The sequence below is a fragment of the Melospiza georgiana genome, chromosome 4 (genome assembly GCF_028018845.1).
Source record: "Melospiza georgiana isolate bMelGeo1 chromosome 4, bMelGeo1.pri, whole genome shotgun sequence".
NCBI lineage: Eukaryota > Metazoa > Chordata > Aves > Passeriformes > Passerellidae > Melospiza > Melospiza georgiana.
The window spans coordinates 57,375,747-57,397,903 of NC_080433.1; the positions used below are offsets into that span (position 1 = coordinate 57,375,747).

General features: G+C 40.7%; 1 protein-coding gene and 1 long non-coding RNA gene across 6 annotated transcripts in view; one reads left to right on the forward strand and one right to left on the reverse strand.

Annotated features, from left to right (window-relative positions):
* LOC131083129 (ankyrin repeat domain-containing protein 26-like) overlaps positions 1-15,307 on the reverse strand; it is a 47,683-nt gene extending 32,376 nt beyond the window's left edge. For 2 of the 5 annotated variants that reach the window (XM_058023495.1, XM_058023491.1), the window contains exons 1-13: positions 14,963-15,307; positions 13,109-13,223; positions 12,700-12,873; positions 12,466-12,572; positions 11,816-11,953; positions 10,886-11,037; positions 7,975-8,025; positions 5,157-5,190; positions 5,006-5,078; positions 3,742-3,802; positions 2,363-3,381; positions 1,708-1,837; positions 125-186 (exon numbers count right to left, since the gene is read on the reverse strand). In XM_058023495.1, coding sequence (XP_057879478.1) covers positions 125-186; positions 1,708-1,837; positions 2,363-3,381; positions 3,742-3,802; positions 5,006-5,078; positions 5,157-5,190; positions 7,975-8,025; positions 10,886-11,037; positions 11,816-11,953; positions 12,466-12,572; positions 12,700-12,873; positions 13,109-13,223; positions 14,963-15,165 — 2,319 coding nt within the window. In that variant the 5' untranslated portion in view covers positions 15,166-15,307. Of the gene's footprint in view, positions 1-124; positions 187-1,707; positions 1,838-2,362; positions 3,382-3,741; positions 3,803-5,005; positions 5,079-5,156; positions 5,191-7,974; positions 8,026-10,885; positions 11,038-11,815; positions 11,954-12,465; positions 12,573-12,699; positions 12,874-13,108; positions 13,224-14,962 lie in introns of those variants that run through there. The other 3 variants (XM_058023494.1, XM_058023492.1, XM_058023496.1) reach the window with 3 other exon arrangements.
* Positions 15,308-15,466: 159 nt separating this feature from the next.
* Positions 15,467-17,826, forward strand: LOC131082845 (uncharacterized). Its single transcript, XR_009114383.1, has 2 exons — positions 15,467-16,064; positions 17,598-17,826. It is a non-coding gene; the product is annotated as an uncharacterized LOC131082845 (long non-coding RNA).
* The last annotated feature ends 4,331 nt before the right edge of the window (positions 17,827-22,157 follow it).

Here is a 22,157-nt window from a genome sequence, read left to right on the forward strand (position 1 = left end):
GGAAGAAAAGAGGAAATAAGCCTTATCAACAGTAGTGTCCAAATGAAAAGGAAGCTCTCAAGTGATTCTGGATCTTTCTTCTACTTCCTGCAGTGGAAACCCTTGTGTCCTTCACAAAAAGTACCTCGGAATCCCAGGGAGATTCAGCATCTTCCTCTTGCTCTGCTCCCACTGTTGGAAGGGCACCTACAAATAAGGTAAGAAGTGAGATGCTTGATTGCTTGTACATCCAAAGATGCAGGTTCCACTGATGAGGACAAACTAAGAAGCAAGTTTTATTCAAGCACTTCTTCCCACCCAGACACATCATGTTATCTCCTCTACACTTCCAGTTTCTTTTGCTTCCTTTCTATCAGAAGATAGCTATGCACAACAGCTAGCAAAGCTACAGGCAATATCCAACATACTTGGGTAACATTCAGGAAGATACTTCAGTATCCTGCAGTTCTGCTGTATACAGAGTTAAGGTCTCCAGCCTACAGCTCCAAAATTTGACATTTGCTATCACTTTCCATTGTACAGGGGGCACCACAGAAACACTATCCAAAACCTCCTCAATCTAACATGCACAAAGTCACCAAGAAACAATCCTCCCTTGGTTGTGCTACTAGGAAAGATCTTCCCTGACAAAGCTGTTACCTGGCCCCTTCCCAGAAGCTATACACCTAAGCATTGTCCTTTAAAAACAGAGGCTCACACCTCAAACACTTAACCTAAACACACAAAAGCCATTTCTGTCTTGGGGGGGTGGAATTAAAACCCAAACCTCTTCCCTACAATTTTAAGGGTCAGTCTCAGGAGGTTACTAGCCAGATTTTACTAAAGTATTTCTATTTGAAGCTACTCCATTAGGAAAAATTGATTCAGGATTTAGGATTCAATTGTGTAGACACATACACACAAAGCAGGAGCAAGGACCTGGATGTCTGTGAGGGCACCCAGTCCAGAAGAGGCAACTGCTGGTTCCAATCTGACCTCTGACTACTTACACTATGCCAGATACATACTTACAGTAAACACAAAGGCAGATGAGCAGGTACAGGCACAGCACGACAGCAGGTTCTGCCAGCGCCCCCTGTGCAGCATCTGAGCAGCAGCTACACATGCTCTAGCAACATCTCTGGAGACAGACAATGGAAATGGTGCTTTGTCTTCCTACTGTCAGACCTCAGGTAAGCACCAAAGTGCTCTACTCTGACTAGGCTGGTAATGTTTTCAAGCACACACATGTGGTGCTGGAGAGACTTTCTACATTTTGAAACTGGACAAGGTGAGGCACTAAACAGCTTTCTCTCAGCATGACTCAAATCCTTCCCTGGCTTCCGCCAAGAGCAATTACAGCCATTCAATGTGACAGTACTCGTGATAAAAGGGAATACTGTTGCCACTCAAGACCTTTTAGTCCTCCTTCTCTTTGTTATCTGTGCATTTTGTTCACATCACTTCAGGAAGAACATAGCAACAAATCAAGAATGGCACTTGCTTCGTACTGCATTGCTTCATGCCCAATGCTTCAATTTCAGTTCTTTAAGAATGAATGAAAAGCAACACAATCTGCTTTCCTTTTCTGCCAATGCCCACTTGAACTCACAGGAAAAAGAAAATTTTGCTATTGTAGGAGACAATCACCATTTTAGCTCATTTACGATGCATTAATATTTGTAGAGGAAGAACTTGGGTCAGGATTTACAAAGTCATTTCCCTCACCAGAATTGTCCATTGAAGCTTTGTGGACTTCGTGCCTATCATTACAAACAGAATTTTTCACATCCTCAGCAACTGTAATTTGTAGCTTTTTGCCAGCACCCTCCTTCTCTTCATGTTCAGATGATTCTTCCTAAAAGAGACCAACCAAAACAGCTGAAAATAACAGTAACACACATTATCTTTGCTGTTCCTCCATAAGCAATTCCTCATGTCAGTCTAACTCCAGCTACATTTAAGTTCCAGCATTCCAGAGCATATTTCTTTTTTTCCTCTACTTAGCTCCATGGAAAATCATTAGTTTCCTGCTCTCAATCTTATACAAAATTCTTTGTTTCCTCACTTTCAGCTATCATAACATGAATTTTCCTAAATGGTAGTAAAACTTCACAGATAAAAGCTGTAACATAGAACTTAGAAAAATCTAACTGATTCCAGAGTGTACTGCCTATTCTTTTTCCATACTATAAATGTATTACCACACCATAGCAAAGAAACTGTTTTGACTCCAAGTAAGACACTAACATCAAAAATGGATGATCAAAAGATGCATATATGTGAAAAATAAGTATTAAGAGAAATCTGGTTTAGTATGTGTTTCTTACTTATCTGACCCTTAGAAAATACCCTTGTGATTGAATCATCCTTATAAACTTACTTCGCTGCTTGAATGAAATGCTGCTCTCAAATTTTCTTCTTGCTTATTTAAGTGCAAAATTTCACCTTCTTTTTTCAGTGGTTTATAGACTTTATTTTCTACTCCTTCATATTCCTCTTCTTCAGTATCTTCACCATCCGTATGTTCAAGTATGACAGACGTTGGTCTTTCCCTTTCAGGTCCCGGGGTTTTTTCTGCTAACCAAGAATTATTGTCACTTTCAGAGCCATCACTGAAGTTTGGCCTTTTCTCCTTAACAGCACAACTATCTGAGAGAGGCTGAGGTATCTCTTTTTTCCAGTCTGTCCCTTCAGAGTTTGGAAAACAGGAGTCAGTGTTTCTGTGAAATTTCTCCTCAATCATGCTTTTTCTGTTGCAGCTTTCTTGCATATCTTGCAGATTATTTAGATTTTGAAAGACAGCTTGTTTAGGTACTGACTTGCAAGATATTTCATTATTCATGACCTTTGGAGAAACTGCTGCTATATTTTCTTGAAACCTTTCACAAGACCCAGCTATGAAAGTCACAGGAGTATCAACAGATTCCTCCAGTTTTTCATCATGCTCTTTATTTATTTCATCATCATCACAGACATTTCCTGTTCCACATCGAGCATCCCCTTCATACTTGGCTTTACTCAAATACTCTAATTTCTGATTAATTTCCCCTTTAGGTTCTGTTTTCTCCTCTTTCAGTATTTCATTAGACTGAGTTTCTTCATCCTTCAACTCCTCCTCCTCCTTTTCATCTTCAGTAAAATCTTCATCATCATCTTCCTCCTCCTCCTCCTCTTCCTCCTCATAATCTTCATCACCATCTTCATTGTCATTTTCATCCTCTTCTTCTTCCTCCTCCTCCTCCTCCAATTCTTCTTCATCCAGGTTGCTTGCAGCTGAGACATCTTGATTAAACAATTCTTCACTGTCCCCTTTGTTCACATTTGCACCTGATGGGATTCTTTGTTTGAGACTTTTCTTTGGTGACTTAGGACTTTCAACTCTAGAACCACCACCATCATCTTAAAGTACAAAAAAAAAAAAAAAAAAGAAAAATGCATGTGATCAGAAAGAATTAGGTAAACAGTAATAGGGATGTTCTCAGATTAATGTACAAGAGAGGAGCCATTTGGGAATGTCTAGAAATAGAGAGGTTGGGCAGGATGGAGGATGAACTTGATGAAGGAAAGGGGCTTAAGAGGTAATTAATATCTTCATTTTAATGACTTATTTTATTCTGAATTATTCAGTGCCATGTTTACAAAACGCTACTTTTCTCATTTACTATTAAAAAAACAAAACACCAAATTAACAAAAAAACCTACTTAGCAAGTCCAGGTTATGTATCAATATATCATTCAACCTTTTGCAAATTAACTTACTGTTTTTCCTGAACTGCTGTGATGCATTCATTAACAGTGTCAGGTTTGGCTTCTGTAGCTTCTGTAAATGAATATTTAAGATTTTTTTTAACAGTAACAACAACAAATCCTTTGTTCACATCAAATCTTGAACAGTAAATACAATCACTGTCCTTATGATAGAAATGTAGGATGGAGCCAGCACTAACTACACAAACACTCCTCTCATATCTAATTCAGTAAGTAAGTGAAGACACACTTCTGCAAATTGTTTCCAAAAATGCTTATGTGCATAACTGTTCTAAAAATCTGTTTCTAACATGTGCAATACTTAAGTAAAATTCAATTATATTTAAAAGTGCATTTTCAGGATGCTTACTTGCAAATGTACACAAGGTAACTGTTAATATCCCCATACTTAATGCATAAATTTAGTCCCTGCAAGTACACTTAAAAAATACCCCTAAATTTCAAAATCATGGCAGATAAATGTATCATTTCTATTTAAATCAGTGCAAGAAAATAAAATCAAGTTAACACTAAACATGCTTGCATCTCCAGCATTACAGAGTGGGTTGAACTACCACACTGGTTCTGCATCACAGCACAATGCCAATGCAACAGATGATGCTCCAGACATCACTCAGTAGTTGATAATTCTACAGATCATTAGTAAAAACAGTAGGCATAAGAGCTTGTAACTAACAAAAAAAGAGTACTACCCAAGCATTAAAAAAAATGAGGAAAAACATGCAGTGTGAGATCACATGCAAGAACTGAATGTCATCTTATAGAAGAAAATAGATGACCCATTTGAGTAACTCATCTGCTCATTGAGTACTCTTGAGGAACCTGCTGAGGAAAGGAGAACTAGGTGATGAGGATTTTTACAGATCTTGATAAATAAATGTCCTTTATCACTTAGGAATCTATCCCCAAATTTACAGAAAACAATAACAATGATTGGACAAGAACAGGATAGGTTATAATAATAAATTACAAATTTTTGAAGTCTGCAAATCTGACTCACATGAACAAGAAAAAATATAAAACTATGTGGTTATCTTGTCATCTACTGCTTTTTGGCTTCAAATTACAAATCTACTGCATATTCTGTCACAGCTACAGGTCCTTTAGGAAAAACAGCAGAAGGAAGGCTGGCAGGCCAAAGATTACTTTAAAGAGAAAATAATATTGGCTAGAGCTGCAGTTTCTTTCAGTTCCAAAGAATTTGCCTTCAAACCCCTTATTTTTACAGGATATTTTTCCTGTAAATGCACCATACCTTGGGGGTAAAATCAAGTTCCTCTTCCTCAGAGGTATGCCAACTGTCATCGCTCCCCTCTTTCTCAGAGCTTCTTTAAAAGCAAAGCAAAATGAGTACCGTGTCTCTCAAGTCATTCCTCAGGTAAGTGTTATTATTTTTAAAGTCTCACCTTATTGAGTCTCCTTGGGAGAAGTCATCTATTGCTGTTCAAACATTAATCAACATGTTGAAATTAAATTTAGCATGCTAAAAATTAACCATTTAAAAATTAAATATTTTACATGGACAACTTTGCACATCATAATAGAACAATGCTTTGGGTAGTAAATTCAGTACAAGGTGGTAAAAATGACTGCATTTCCAAAACAAAATTGCATCTCAAACAACACTGAATTTTAAAAAAATAAAAAAGGAAATAAAAAGACCAGAGCTATATCTCTTTTGGAGTCTTATACCTAGAAGTTTAAAAAGCATAGAAATACCCCTAAACTTAAAAAAAAAACAAAAAAAAAACAAAAAAAAAGCATAACATTAATATCCTACATTAGTAAACAATTAACAAAATGGTGGTGGTTTAGGAAGACATTAAGACTTCCAAAGTTCTCATCTTACACACAAGTACACACCACATGCAGAGATTTATTATTTTATGCAGCATTATGTCTAACATTATGCTAACATTACACTATCCACTGCTCTACCCAGGTACAGATTGTTTTGCAAAGGTATGAAAATCAAGCTCTAAAGCTCAAGTAGAAGAATCACCAACACTTCTGTACACTGCAGCAAAAAGGGAATTCAGTAGACAAGTGGCAAACCCAGGGCACTCTATAGGACACTCCAAGCTTTCATCAGTGTTACAAACACGAACTTGCATGTAGGATAATAGGATAAATCAGGTCAGAAGGAACCTCAGGAAGTCTCTTAGCCAGCCTTCTCAAAGCAGGCTCAGTTATGAGGTCAGAGAAGGTTGTTCAGGGCTTTATCCAGTCTGGTCTTAAACACTTCCAAGGAGGGAGACTGTACAGCCTCTCTGTTTTACTGTTCCCACATCCAATTTGAAACTATTTTGTTGCCATTTACGCCTCTTATATCTCTGCCTCCTGGCAATGTACCACTGGGAAGCACCTGGCTTTGTCTTCTCACATATACCAGAAGCTGCTGCTAGGTCCCCTGCAAATTCACTTCTCTAGGCTGAAAAATTACAGTTTCTTCAACCTGTCCTCAAAGGGCAAATACTCCTGTCCCTGATGAATCTGATGGTTTTCCACTGAGCTTGCTCAATTTTGAAAGACAAATCTCTCTTGAACTGGAGGCTCAAATTACACCCAGAGCACTGGACATAATCCAGAGTACCAAGTAGAGGTGGATAATCACCTTCCTCAATCTCTTGGCTATGCTGCTCTTAATACAACTCAGGACACTGTTGTCAGGGCACCCTGCTGCTGGGTCATTCTCAGCTCACTCTGCCAAGACCCATCAGGCTTCCTCAGCAAGGCATCTCTCCTGCCAGGCAGTGCCAGTATGCTTTTAGCAAGGGGTTGTTCCTTTCCATGTGCAGATTTTCCATTTGCCCAGGCTGAATTTTGATAGAAAGGCCTGAGAGTTCATTTACACAGTATGTCAGAGTAAATGCCTCTCAGTGACAGCATTGCCCTGAAGTGCATCCACTGATCCTCCCAACTCAGGGCTATTTGCAAACTTGTTGAGAGTGCACTCCAGCATATCACTGATCCACTAAAGAAACCTGACCTCTAGGAATCCAGCTTCAAGAGTCCTAGAACCTTCTCAACTATCAACAGCTCAGATCATATAAAAGGGCTCTTCAATTCCCAAAACAGAAGGGGAAAACAAACACAATTTCCACAACTTCCAATAGCACCTATTTCGGCGTTTCTCGATTCTTGATAATTAATTCTGGTCAACTATCACAACAACCAATCCAAGGTCTTAGGCAGAATCATTAAAGGGAAAAGAAAACAAAGGCATATCATATGCCTGAAGATATTTCCTCCACTAGCAGTAAACACAAAAGAGCATGGGAATTTTGTCTGTTTTAAAGACAGGGTATGTCTAGAAATGTTCATGAGTACATCTCCAGACCTGCACTGGGCTTTTGGACAATGAAATACAGTGTGCATGTCATGTAGAGAAAGCCTAGAAACTGAAACAAGGACAAGCTAACAGTTAAAAATACCAACACAGTCTCTAATTTTTACTGTTTCCTTTTGTAAACACACAATATTTAAATAATATTAATTAGTTGTGCATACCACAGTTCCTGTTAACTCAATCAGTACCAGCAGTCTAACCTACCTGCTAATTTCCCAAGCTGGGTAAAAATGCCTTCACCAGTGTGGAGCAGTGAGTTATCATGCCTGATGGGTGACTTCAATTATATTTTCAATTAGTACTCAAGTAATCAAACAAGCTGAGTAAGTTTTCTGAAATTTTGCTGCCAATGAATAGATTAGCTCAGTTGGGTAGAGCTAGTCACTTAACAGCTGGACTTGATGATCTTTGTGGGTCCCTTCTAACTCCAAATATTCTGTCATTCTGTAAACAGTGACTTTAAGCAGTGATCAAGAACAAGTTACATTGTCCTTTAGAAGGCAAGAGAGAAAGTTCATGAGCCACCTCTCAGACAGAACTCTGATTACAGCAGAAATGGGATCTAGAAAAGCAGTCTCTGGGGATTGCTTGTTTCCACTTTAATTCAAGCCCATTTCCATTTCAGAGTAAAAGAAGGGCGTACTGAAAAAAAGATTTACTGTCATGAATGACACAAAGCAAACACTAAATTCAATAATAAAGAACAGGCAAAACATGCAAACAAACAAAAACCACACAAAGCCTGCTCTCAAACATAGTTCATAAAACCAGAAGCATCAAAATAGGAGCCTCCAGGATAATAAACATCATAGATGTCTTGATATCTGTATACTGTACAACAGATTTCATATTCTAAATGCTACTGCACAAAATACCTTTCCTTGATTTTCGTGTTCTTGATGTCTGGTTAGGAGATGTTTGCATTTCTATATCCATTTAGGAAAAGGCATGGAAAGGACAGATGGAACAATGACATCAGAATAAACTGAAATTTCCAGAAACTTGGAAAACACAAGCAGTACATCAAAACAGCTACAGCAATGGGAGAACACACTGTGACTATCAGCCTATTCTACAGTTAGAAGTGCTGGAAACAACCCAACCAGAGTCTAAAGAACTCTGCTCTCAAGGGACAGCGTCAAACAGTAACTTAATGTACTCACTCCAGGTAAAACATCCATATTTCAGTATTTTGAAACACTGAAACATATTTTCAGAAGTATACTCTCCTGACTTTGTATTTCCCTCAATTTGACTACTTGTCTAGCAGAGATGCTAATTCAATTCCTTCATGGTTGTAGAGTGCCTTACACATACAGCACACAAAAGTCCTTATTCTAAGCATCTCAAAAATCCTATGTGTCAAGAACCAAACTTTGGAGACTATCCAGAAGTTTCAAGGAAATCTTGGCTCCCTGTACTCAGACCAGCATGCAACTTTGAGACATTATGTTATTTACACACACTCATCTTAAGTTACAGTTTTAGCATGTTTATATCCCTTGCTGAAAAAGAAACCCAGTAACTTGTTGCCTTAAACCAGCTTATCTTAAAAGTTGTGTCAGTTGGTGCCTGATACAAACATAGGCCACTTCTACCTCAGTTTGAAGAGTCCTGCTTACATTCATTTGACCATGCTGAACCACTCAGACATGACAAGAGAGCAGCATGCTCCCCCAGGGCTATAGAGCAGGCCATAATTGGACTGAAATGGGTGCATTGACTGGTGTATCACACATGTGTTTGTGTGTGTACATGTCTGTGTGTTGTGGAACACTAGCTCAGAATCACTATGCATCTGCTCTACTCATCCCACCTAATAAAATGCAAGAATTCATTCTGTGATTGCAGCTAACTGACACCAAATTCCTTCATGATGCAGTATTTGTGTCAGAACAGAAGGGAGACCTGCTTCTATCGATTTTACCACAGGGAAGGAATGTACTTGTATCAAAACAAGATACATTTAAAGAGTAAAGAAAGGACTGCATCATGGTTTCTCATGTCTTCTACATTTCTCAGCTTTCTGAAGGGATAATACAGGACAGCTTTTACTGAACTTGGGAGACAGAAATCACTGAATTCTTTTCAAAGAGCTCTATGATGGAAACACAACAGTTTCCATAGGGACCCAGGAACACGAAAGGAACAACACATCACACAGTAAGTATCCATATAAACAAAAGCCAACTTTTGAAGTAGGCTGAATTACTCACTAGAGGAGAGTATTTTGAAAAATATTCAACAAGTGCAAAATCAGCAAAAGGAACAAAGACAACACTGAAGATCCCAGAAAAATTGTATAGAAGAGCAACAGAAACAAAATTAATTCCAAAATAGGTTTCTCTGTTCTCCTGAGATCATTCCAAGTTCTCCTCTAAGAGAGGCTTCAAAGTCTGCTACTGCAGCATATGAGAAGAACTCTCATGGTACAGGACCTGTACTTTTTGTGGGCAAGTTAGAGACTGCAGAATTAATGCAGGTGAATATTTTCTTTATGTTACTAATATCTAAGAGATAGTCACAGTGTGCGCTCTTTGGGCAAAAGCAACAAACTACCTGTATCAAAATCTTTAAAGAAGAAAAAGATCTCTGCAAACTATCAAGAAACTTTCCAAATCTCTGACTAGGTCAAATCAAGTGTTCCTAAGTGAAAGCAACAAAGCCTGACTCTAAATTAAATTCCTGTATCTAGGAAAGGTCAGTGAGGAAGAACAGCCCATATTTTGCTCTTTTTTCTAGACATATTTAAATATGGAGTAAGGAAGTGTATTTAAAGGAATAATGAATTGTGCTTGAGCAGTGTCTTCTGTCCATTTGCCACACAGTACCTAAGTAACGCCCTTAAAAATTCGGAAAGAATAAAATCTCCCACTTGTAGGGCTTGCAATGTAAAGAACAAGACACACTATTTCATTTATACTAAGGCATTCATTTTCTAAGATTCCTCTAGGACTCTGAGCTCATAACCATTGACTGAATTTTCAAAACTCACTGAAGGAGTTAATTTTTTGATCACAAGGCAATTTATTTTTTCTGGATCACAAGGTAATAACTATTTTCTTGAAAAAATTCATAAAAATTACTGAAAGTGGAAGAAAAGCATTATTTTTATTGTAAATCAAACTATGCTCTACCCAATGCAGCAGACACTGCATTGTTACTGCCAACAAAGTTACTTTTCCAATATAATATTTGCTAAGTGAGTCTCTACAGCACCTACATGGAAACAGCTATAATTGATTTTGAGAAATAGGCCAAGCAAAAAGGACCTTAGTGCAGACGGAACTATTAACATTAAAATGAAGACACAAACTCCATGAAAATCAACAAGACACATACCTTTCTGCTCATTTCTCTGTTGCTTCCCAAGTACAGAAAGAGGAACAACTACTCAGGTGGAACCCACTGCTTTTGTAACTGGATTTTCACAATCTGAGTTGCCATGTGTAGGTAAAAGTATACACTTGAAAAGTAAACACTTTTGCCTAGTTCCTTCCCTATCCTCCTCTCTCTCTTAAGGAAAACCCAAATAGGTGGACAGTCTGACAGACAGAAAGTAACAGCACTAAGAAGTGAATACAGAGTGCAAACCAAATGCTTTCACAGCCTGACAAGCAGCACTTCCAACTATCATCAAATAAGCACATTGACAAAGCTAGTGCTACTCCATCTGATGCCTCCACTAAAGCCAATGGTGAACACAGGAAGCACTAAGAACACAAACCCCTAAGAAAAAGCCACACTGATTATCCTTGTGAGCTACTCCCTGGTGAGGGGTCTTACCTCCTCTGTCCACAGCAGGTGCACCCAAGGTGAAGCCAGCAGCTGCTGCCCTGTGTGGAGTGCCAAGTGCTGTGATGCCTCGTGCACCACCACCTGCAGAAGCTTCTCCTGTGTTTTCCCAGTCTGCATATTCTGCCAGTTGTTTGCTAAGGCTGTACAGTAAAGAGAGGAAATGCATTAGGTAAAAAATAATCCCATACCTGCATATACCATTTAATAGAAGAGTTAACAGCCAGTACTTATCCAACCTATTCTTATCCTATCCACAGCCATTTAGATTTATATACTCATATGCATTTACTGTGTGACTATTACACACATCAATATTCACTACAGTCATGTTCACTCTACAGCCATATTCAAACCAAAGAAGGTATTAACTCCTGCTTGGTACCTGTCAAGATTCACCTCTGGAAAACTGTGGGATACAGATATATTTTAAAGTTTATATTGCGCAAATGTGAGCTTGGTAATAAAACTTGAAATCTAACAGAGAACTCTGGATAAAAATTTTCCTCAACTTCCAAGTTCACACTAGACACTGGAATGATACATATTAGAAGACAGGAGGACATGACCACAAGTTGTGCTGGGGAAGGTTAAACTGGATATTAGAAAAAATTACTTCAGGGAAAGGGTTATCAGGCATTATAACAGACTGACCAGTGAAGCTGGTGAGTCACTAGCCCTGGAGGTATTTGAAAGATGTTGTAGATTGGCACTTAGGGATGTGGTTTAGTGGTGGGCTTGGCAGTGTTAGGTTGATTCTTAGGGGCCTTCTCCAATTTAAATGATTCTATGAAGACATCACTGAGAGCAGCTTCGACACAAGTCTCAGCACACTATTAAACCTTGGTGCTGTTATCAAAAATTATCAAAAATCACACTAATAAATGACAACTTACTCTAATGATACAGTTTAAAATTTACCTAGAATATCCATGAATAACAGCATAATCCTCAGCTGTCCATCCATTAGTGTCTTTATGGGAAACATCAGCACCATACCGAAGAAGAACCTTTATCACATTAAGCTCTCCACCAGAAGCAGCAGTCATAAGTGGGGTTCTGAAGGATCCAAGAAATATGATATGAAATAGATTGATTTACAGTCACCATAAATATTTTTGTTTCCGTTTGCCCTCAAAAAAGTTTACTTTAAAATGAACAAAAGAAAAAGCATTTTTCATTAAGATAAACAATAAAATGGGAGAGGTCTCAAAACAATTAAATGTTTAATCTTAAAACAAAGCTTTCACACAGACAATACTTAGAAATTCTACTACTATGCAGGAGATGGCTTTTCAATGTGAGGGAATGCCACTGAGCCAGTGGCAGGCTCCCTTCCTGCCAGAAAGGCCATCACACAGAGTAACATTTTGCAACCGTCAATGTGGAAAGCATCGAATGAGATACAACAGCAATCACTGAAGGACAACAATCTTTCACAAGTCACGCAGAAGGAACTGCTCCTGTGGGGCTCCTTGTTCTGTATTTTTTCAAACCTCACTCCCATGTCTCTCTCCAGCCAAGCTGAAGAATATTAAAGAGACCCATGTAAAGTTTTGACAGCCCCTCACCTTTCACATTGATCTCGAGCATGCACGTCAGCTCCTTTTTTAAGGAGAAACTCCATTATTTCTCCATGATGTTCGGAGATAGCAAGAATAAGAGGGGTACATCCCTCCTGAAAGGGCAGATAAAAGTTAAAAATCAAAGTTAAAAAAACAAAGAAACAAAAAAACCCAGCCAAACAAAACTTTATTGTGAATGCAACTTTTGGAAAGCACTTCACTAACAAATATAAAATTTACCTTATTTTGGGCATCAATATTGGCATCATGCTGAAGTAACAGCCCTGCTACAGCAGTACTGCCAGACAGAACAGCCAGGTGAAGGGCAGTGTTGCCATCAGCATCTGCCAGATTGGGGTCAGCACCATGTTCTAGAAGAATAGCCACACATTTTTCTTGCTGGCATTGTACTGCCTGGAAACAAAACACAAAAACCTTCCAGCATTTACAGTTTCACTTTGTAGCAATTCCTCCATCTTCCCAATACAGGGAATTAAGAGCACCTTCAAAGATAGCTAACATATGCCCATTCCACAACAATCACAATATGCGTGATTTTACAAAAGTTCACATAAAGAATACTGAAAAATACACATTTAGTTCAAAATCAATAAGTCTCACTTGCAAGAACATACCATAGTCCACGTACCTTCATCAGTGGTGATCTGTTATCATTGTCAAAAAGATTTAGCTTGCACTTGTTTTCTACTAGAAAGGTAACTACATCCACGTGGCCATTTGCACAAGCAAGATGCAGAGCCGTCCTAAAAATTAAATAAATTGAATTAGCACAGACAGGGATAATTTCAGGTTTTTTTGATAAACAGACATGACCACAAGTTTGACTTTGCAAATCTCAAGCTTAAGAACTCACTCCATTAGCTGCACAAGAGCTGCACACCAAATGCTTGGGAGTTGCTAGCAAATACCTTCCACAGCATCTGCTTAGTAAGGGGACATTTCCTTCAGTGTAGAATATAATCTGCAGAGATTCCTGTGCCCAGGCACTGGGTATTGTCCTCTGTAGTGTGGGACTACACATGTGGCACAGCAACAGAGACCAAAGCCAGGGAATCTGAGCTGGAAAATCAACTTCTAAGTTTTTCTTTGATCATTCATGGGCCAGAAGTGTACTGGAGATGTTAGAGATGGGTTGAATTGCAAGAATATTAGAGCTTCCCCTCACTTTGAGAACTTTTCCTTTTTCTCTAGCTTTTTTACTACTGAAGCAAAACCAAGAACATATTTTCACCAAAGTGCCTCTAACAACATGTAGCAAACCAGAGAGCAGAACACTCTGATCCTGACTACAGGAAAGTTGTTTTTTACTTTCCTGTAATGTTTAACTATCATAGTCATAAAAAGCCTACTACAGATTAAGTCCTCTCCAAGGAGGCAATGCTGTGTTTCCACAATATATAACCAGCACAGGAAAGCTGAACTTTCTTCTTCAATTTAAAGCCTTGCCAGAAGGAAAAGCAGTCCTTCAAACCACATCTTAGGTCTGATGTCAATTAACCAGTCCACCTGTACATAAAGACACAATCACCGTGGAAGTCCCTGCATGTGATTCCTCCTACAAATCTAGTAGGTGTTTTTAGGGCAATAAAACTAGATGAGCTTTATTGCTGCCAGAAGTCCAGCCTGGAAGCTGAGCTACTCTGCTAAAACCAGACCCTCTTCAGAACATCACAAAGGATTTGGCTCTGAGTCTTTTGAAAAAAGGTGATTCCCTTTCGCTTTTGATAGATCACCAGGAACTATGCTGCAGCCCAGGGCTTCTCCTGAAGGTAGAACTGTGAAGTGCTTGCTGTGCTTGACTCAAACCCACACACAACACTTGCCTGAAAGCAACAGCTTCTCCTGCAAGTCACTGACCAGATATTCCAGTCCAAGGCACTGATCAGCTGTACCAAAGCCTCAGAGCAAAAAACTACCTGCCACCTAAAACCACACTGTGGCTTAGGCTGCCATATCACACTCAAAAAAGGCTACTATGCGTGCAGCATCAATAAACAACATGTTTATTTTGCGTTATAAATCCTTCCTAACTGCAGCATCCACCTTTCTTCAAGTTGCTCCCAGCTGAAGCAGCAGATCCTTCGGGCTCAGCTACTGAACCTGCAGGCTGAGCCCTCAGAGGTGCACAGAGATGGAAGCGATTGCACTCAGACCTCAAAGCCTGGCTACAGAATGGCCACAAGACTCCTCTTACAACTCTTGTTTGCCAGGCTAAGAGCTCGCTTCCACCCCCGCGCCCCTGGGCAAGGACACAGGAGTTCGGGAATAAGGGCACTGAAGAAGCCGGGTCAAAAACTGGTAAGGCCGAATTCAAGGGGGTTTTGGCACCCCACAGCCAACCAAGGGCTGCGGCGCTCGCACTCCCACTCCTCACAGCGCCGCTGCCGCTCCGCTCCTGCGCCGGGGAACCCCCGGGGCTCCTACAGCTGCCCCCGGGGCTCCGAGACCTGGGGCTGCCGAGACCCGCGGATCCCGCCCTTACCGCTCCGCCTTGTCCCGCCCGTCGATGCCGTATTTCTTCAGTCCCTGCCGCACCTGGGCCAGGTCGCCGCTGGCGGCCGCGCGGTGTAGCTTGCCCAGGTCCTTCTGCCGAAGCTCGTAGGCACCGCCGGGGGAGGGAAGGGAGGCGCTGCCGGCCGGCGGCTGCCCCTTCCTCTTCCTCCCGAACCCGAAGATCCTCTTCATCTTGCAGCGGGAACGCAGGCACAGTCCCGTCTAAGGAGAGCGACGGCGGGAAGCACGGGCGGGCTGTATCGTGCCTCAAGCAGGGGCAGGGGCGAGGAGCTCCCGGGACCCAGCTCGACTCGGTGCGGCTCCCGCGGAGCGACCCCCGGGCGGGGCGGGACCCGCGGGACCCCCGGGCAGAGCCCGCGCCCACCGCCCCCGGCAGCCCCGTCCCACCACCCGCGCACCGCGAGCTCCGCGCAGGCGCGGGCGAACCCGCGCAGGCGCGGCTGCGGGAGGCGGGGCGTTAGGGAGGGAATAGTGCTCGGACGGAATTAATGGCCCGGAGCGCTCAGTGCTGTGTGGGTGCTGCTATCCGGCTTGGGTCAATGGGTGACGAAACAGACAGCAAGGATTAATGAAAGAAGAAAGGGGATGGAGCTGAGCTTCAGACATCATCTACTTACGTGCCAGATGCTGAGGAATACGTCTGGTCCCGATAGCTGAGATCGCAAGCTGCTGACTGAGATTAAGCAGGTTAAGCTTTGGGTGGGAGTCCGAGACAAGAGACCGTGAGCTGCCAACCTTCGGGATATCCAAGGGCGCGAAGATGGGTGACGCTAGTCATGCGAACAGACTGTGGGAGACCCAGCAGGAGCCTGGAATTGCCGACTTTTTGGGTATCAAAGGAGGTGAAGAGCGCCAGCTAAGTCGTTGAACATGGAGAGTGGGACAAGAGCCGAAGACTGGAGCAGGACTGGCTCAGGGAACGACTGAGGCTGTAGAAACCCGGAGGTTCTTTATGTAGGTGCTCTCCTCAGAGGCACCAGCTCGAGCTGTTTCTGTGTTACTGCACAGGAATAAATTGCTTTATGGAACGAGATATCTGGGACTCTGCTGTGGGAAAGCGGGGTCGAACGGTAAGGAAAGCTGGTGTGACCGTGTGAGGGTCGGGCTGCGGAGAGATGTGTCCGGCGAGGCGCCCTCACCGCGCTGGAGCCGAGCGGGGCCTTTGGCGCTGTGACACCTGCGGGCTGTGACTGTCAGAGCTTGGTGAATGGTCAGACCGGGAAGCTTCCCTAACATCCATGACAGGCTCAGAAAGTTACTTTCTGATAACTTCCCTAACATCCATGACAGGCTCAGAAAGTTACTTTCTGATAGGTTGTTGAAGTGAGGGGAGAACGACCAATCCTTTGATGCATCGAACTCGATTTATTGATCGATCAGCCAGTTTAAATAATAGTGTTAACGAACTTCATGCATATTCCAAAATCCAGGTTTATGATAGGCTAACAGAGAAAACTCTAACCACACCTTTTGTTTTACTACACCGTTGATTGTTTACACAAAACAAAACCAGTGTTCCCACTGTGATATGAACGGTTCCCAAAACTTCCACATCTGTTCTCAGGGTGCCATCTTTTCCCAGAGAGGGTGTTACACTTGTTATGGGAAGACTGCCTGAGAACCTTATTGTTTATAAAGTGATGCCTGAGAGAGTCTAATTGTTTATAGAAGTCAGGCTGGGAACTGCTTTGGAACTGCTTTGCAACTACCTTTTACTTTTCTCTCAATTGTATGGCTTCATGGCCTTTTTCTTTAAGCCATGCTTGAACTAAACTCCCGACAATAGGTGGGGCTAAGTTGGCACCGACACAGAGGTATACAAATATGCATACAGACGGTCTGTATGAAACTGTAGTAGAGAAAGCAAAATATTTGGTAAGTTTGGAATAATTATTGATATTGTACTGCTACAGTGATGCCACTGGGTAGTTCAGATACCATACGATTTGGGGATGATGCCATGGTACAGTATACCCTAGGGTATTTGGCTAATGGAACGCCTTGCCAAAACAATTCTTCATATTTTTAGAAACTACTTTTTGCATATGAATTTCTGAAAAACAGATGGCAAACAAAACCTAATTCAAACAGAGAAATGCATTTCACTATGATAAGCAGTAAAAATATTTATTGGCAACTGGACAGGAATATAGCACCACTTTGTAGGGAGGTGATTCAACCCTTAGAAATAGTTTCTTTTCCTTCATCACTAAAAATGGTACATACACTAAAATCTTTATTTTCCTTTCCAGAATGAATCTTCACAGCTTTATCAAATGTTTGCTTCTGGCAATATTCTCTTCTACTGCGGTGACTGATGTACAGACACTTTCATTAGTTGATTTTCAGTGTATTAGCAGTGTTCTGACTCTAGAAAGAAGACCCAAAATAATAATAACAATAATTTTAAAAAGATGAAAAAATATTCTTTTGCTGAAACCTCAGCTAAGTAGATTCAGGCTGCAAAACCTAACTTTCTATGAGTATTAGGAAATAACTATTAGTAACCATTTTGAGAGTGTCTCTATAATCAGTCTGACCATTTAATGGAAAAATGGGGAGCAAAATGCATTTTTTAAGTGGATATATTTGTTTTCTTCCAGCCATCTTAGAAGAAAGGCAAGTTTTTATTTACAAGATGGCAACATGGGATAAACATGAGTCATCTCTCTGCTCTTCAGGAGGAAGTGTTTAATCTCAACTTTTCAAGTGGACACGTGCTCAGCCACAGATAGTTTTATTTTTACAGGTTACTCCCAGCTAAGACCAGGAAACCCTAATTCTATGTCAAATATTTCAGAATGGTATTAATAAAAACCCCTGTGATTACAATGTCAGTTTCAGTTGGTGACTTTGATAGCTGAATGGGCTAAAATTTGGTTTCATGCTTTTGAAGATAAGGGGATGCAGATGGGGTCATAGAGTCATATGGGTACAACAGGAGCTGTTCATTCCTTACTAGCCAAGAAAGATGCAAAAGAAATAGCTAGTCTGTCACTAAAGCAACTGCCAACTGTTTTATCAATACTACTTCTTTAATTGTATTGGCTTAGGGTGCTGTTGAAGATACCAAAATATATGTTTTTAGTTTTGATCCATTTCTATTTTAAATTTCATTTTTATAGTTATTTTTTGGATTTAGGTTTGGGGTGGTTTTTTGTTTGTTTTTTTTTTTTTTTTTTTTTTTTAATTTTGGTATTTCCTATTCTGTTCAGTGTTCTCTATGCTTATCTGTAGTTTTCTCAGTATCATCTAATAGCAGCTGTTTCTTTTTCTGTCTGCATGAAATGTTTTATTCCTGTTCCTGAATTCTTGTTTCATTACAAGACTTGTGTACCACAGGGAGATTTCCAAATAGGGCTTAAGTGTGACTTAAGTGTTGCATAAGCACTGGTATTTGGATTAGTCTGCTGTAGGTACACCTTTCCTTCAACATGATTCACTGTAGCTGGGTAATTTAGCTCACAATCTTTGTACAGCTGAGGTATAAAATGACAGTCTGAAATTCCCCTTTGCCAATATGGCTAATTCCCCTATTAGACCACCTGGTGCATTTTGTCTACCAGGAAGGAAAAGTGTCAGTAAGGACTTGGGCTGATAACAATATGCTGCTAAGAATCTGGTTTAGTACACCTGCTTTGCAACTGCTGTATTTATAGAAGAGTGGTACAGCTTAGAAAAGCTGCCTGGGAGGATTGCATGTCTCAGTAACACTGACTCTGAGGCTTTGAAGGGGATGGGGTAGTTAGAACACATCCTGCAGACAGTGATTTCAGCAGCTTTTGCTCTAAGGGCAGAGCTGCAGCTGTTGGAATGCTTCTGGTGCTGCCTCTGGTCTGGAGCCTTCCAGAGTCATTGGATAGTTGTGAGTCCAGTGGGGGCAGTTTACTTGCTCCCAGTCCAGCCTTATACACCATATCCCAAGCACATGGTAGGATTAGCAGCTAGCTTTCCATTCAGAATGTAGAAGGGATTTCTTTTGGCTTTGTCTAACTGATGAGCAAGAAAATTAATTTTCTTTTCTATACAGTAGAGGAGTTACTATATGGTGCTAACACCACCAAGGTTATGGGTTCAATCCTTTTATGGGCCATTCACTTAAAAGTTGTACTTGATGATCCATCCTTGTAGGTCCCTTCCAATCCAGAATCTTCTGTGATACTATGATTCAGAAGAGGCTTATTAGAGTATTCAGAACCACAGAAATTCACTGGCTCACACTTTCTGGGCTACCAATATACAGTTATCAATGAATGAACTCTGTGTTATTGTGGAGTCAGGTAGGTCGCAATTGGATTTGTTAGGTTTGGTTCATTTTAGTTGAGAAAAATGCAAAGTAGACCTTTGTCTTCCTTCTTTTTATTAAACTACTTGGAAATTATAAACCACAAGAAAGGGAGAAATGTCTGCTGACAGTAGGACTGCAATGCATTGAGAACTTATTCCAATTCCTAAATGCTGTGGCTTAACCCTAGACCCAAACTGAGGTACCACACAGCTGCATGATCACTATCCCCTGCATACACACCACCATCCCCCCAACCCAGTGGGATGGGGAATAGAATTAGAAAAGGTATCAAAAGAACCCTGACTTGTGGGTTCAGATAAGAACAGTTTAATAATTGATACAAACAAAAAGGTAAGAATTGTAATTTCTAAAAGAGGAAAAATTAAACCCATAAGGAACAAGTGATCCACAATACAGTTACTCACCACCCACTGATTGATGCCCATCCTGTCTAACTTGACCCAGTTTCTATGGTGTGGAATATGCCTTGGGCCAGTTTGGGTAAGCTGTCCTAGCTTACTCCTCCCAGCTTTTTGTGCATCTCCCCACTGGTTGAGACATGAGACATTGAAAACTCCCTGACTTCTGGTAAGCACTGCTCAGCAACAGCCAAAACAGTGTGTTATTGTGCTGGTGGGGCTGTGGTAGAGTTAATTTTCTTCTCAGTGACTGGTATGGGGCTGTGTTTTGGATTTGTTCTGAACACAGTGATGATGATGATGATGTAGAGGTGTTTTTGCCATTGTTGAGCAGTGCTGTTGGGTCCTAAGAGTGAAGTCCTGGGCCACCTGCTCTGAGACAGCCACAAAATGTCAGGTCCTGAGAGCATAGTCACAGAGCACCTACCCAGGTAGAAGATATTTGGGATATCCCTGGGCTAAATTAGGTAGAAAAATGCCAAACAATCAAGTAGAAAGCTTTATTCATGGCAGCAATGATGGCAGAACTAATCTTAATTTCCAGCCTTACTCATTCTGAAAAGTGCTGAATGTTCAGAACCCAACTGCATTAAGGCTGTACATTCCTCTTCAGTGGAGAGTCTATCAGTGATTCCAGTAATGGCAATGAAATAATTTGAGCTGAAATGCTTTGTAGGGTTAGACCTATGTTTGGGTTTGGTGCATCCAGACAGTGAACTTAACACATCAATTATTCTGAGTCTTCAGTGCAAATATCAGCCCTGCCCAGAGCTGTGCTTGAGTACAGAGACTGTGTGAGAAACATTTTGATGCAGAGGTATGGGAGCCTTCATCCTTCCAGCAGTGAACAACTAATAAGAGAGTAGGCAGAAAGTTAATGATGACATTATTCACTTTGTTGTCTGATGAAATGTTTTGTTGTCCTTACAGTTTGTGCCAGCTGTGTCTAAGATACTGATAAATTTGAGTTTAGAATAGGCTTAGACATGGTTTTCAACAGACACTGAGGGAGAGAACCATGATTGTTCCCAGAAAAAGCTTCCCTGAAAGCTTCGGTTGATAAATGATTTTTCTGTGACCCTCACATACTGATTATTAGGCTTTTTTTCAAATTCAAGTTAGTTTCAATTTCTTGAAAGACTGAGACTTTATGAAATAATTATGCATACTTGGTGTTTAAAATCAAGCCAGCATCAAACAAAAAGAAATTAGTGCTAAATCAAAACACACATGCAGTGATCAAGCTGCTAAATAGCCAGATTTCATCAGCTTACATGGCATCACAGAGTTTACTGCTGCTTCTTACATCATGTGCCTTTACTTAAAGTTTACAGTACTGTTGCTGCTCTCCTCCTCTGAGCAGAGGTCTCATTATCAATTATGTGAAGAACTCATGCAATGTACTGTTTAATTAAAATTGTTAGCCTCCAAAGGGCATTTAGGATTTACAACCCATACATTTGCTAATAAACGTAACTTTCACAGGGATCACTTGGAGAGGAGGTGGAACATTATTTTAATGCACATTTTGCCAAGTGTACTTTGGTGTATGTGTGGAGAGTGATGTCTCAGAGTTCTAATGCCTGCCTTCATGAATTTGAGGATATGAGGAGTGGTGAGGTGGACTTCCATAGATGTCTACTTCCCAGCAAGACCTGGGAATGGTTTTACTTCTTGACTTCCGGGTCTCAAACATGTCTCTAAGCATTAAAATAACACTGGAAACATTCCAAACACATTAAGGGAAAGGATGAGAAAGAATAAAGGGAAACTTTGGTTTAACTTTTGTTTAAAAAAACCAGAACATGAATAATGCAATATAATGAAGCTACTGTAAGAGGAAACATTTCTGACAGTTTTGTCAAGCTCAAGGATCCAGATCAGTCAATCTCCTGGTCAGAAAAAAAGAGATGTGGTTCTTATTGTGAGTGCAAAAGAAACCAGCTATGCAGAAAAACCCAACAGATGGGTGCACCGTGCTTGACATCCACTTAATAGAGTTTATATTCAGTCTGCAATGAAAAAGTTTTCACATCTGAACTGGGGAGAAGGGAAACCATAGATGTGCGTTCTATAAAAGCAAAAAGTCTTCAGAGCCTTTCCACAGCACTTCATTCAAATCATGTAATTTTTGGTTAAAACATCACGGTACTCCTCTATTGCTCTGGAAAGGGGATCCTGGTCCACATGAAGGTTTTTGGAAGATCCAGCACTTCCAGTTTCAAGTTCAGCAGTGGCTGAGGGGAAAAGAGACAAGATGGGTTATGTTACTTCTGCAGGAGACATGGAGAAATGAGGCACTGTAAGAGTCGAGGGCCCTGCATAACTCGAGAGTCTGCAAATCTGAACAAGACTTTAACATTTCCAAGGACACCTAATAAGGGAAGAGCTGGGCACAAAGGAAGAAACACATTTTGTGCACATGTGGTTATCAGTCAACAGCATTTCTAAAGCTA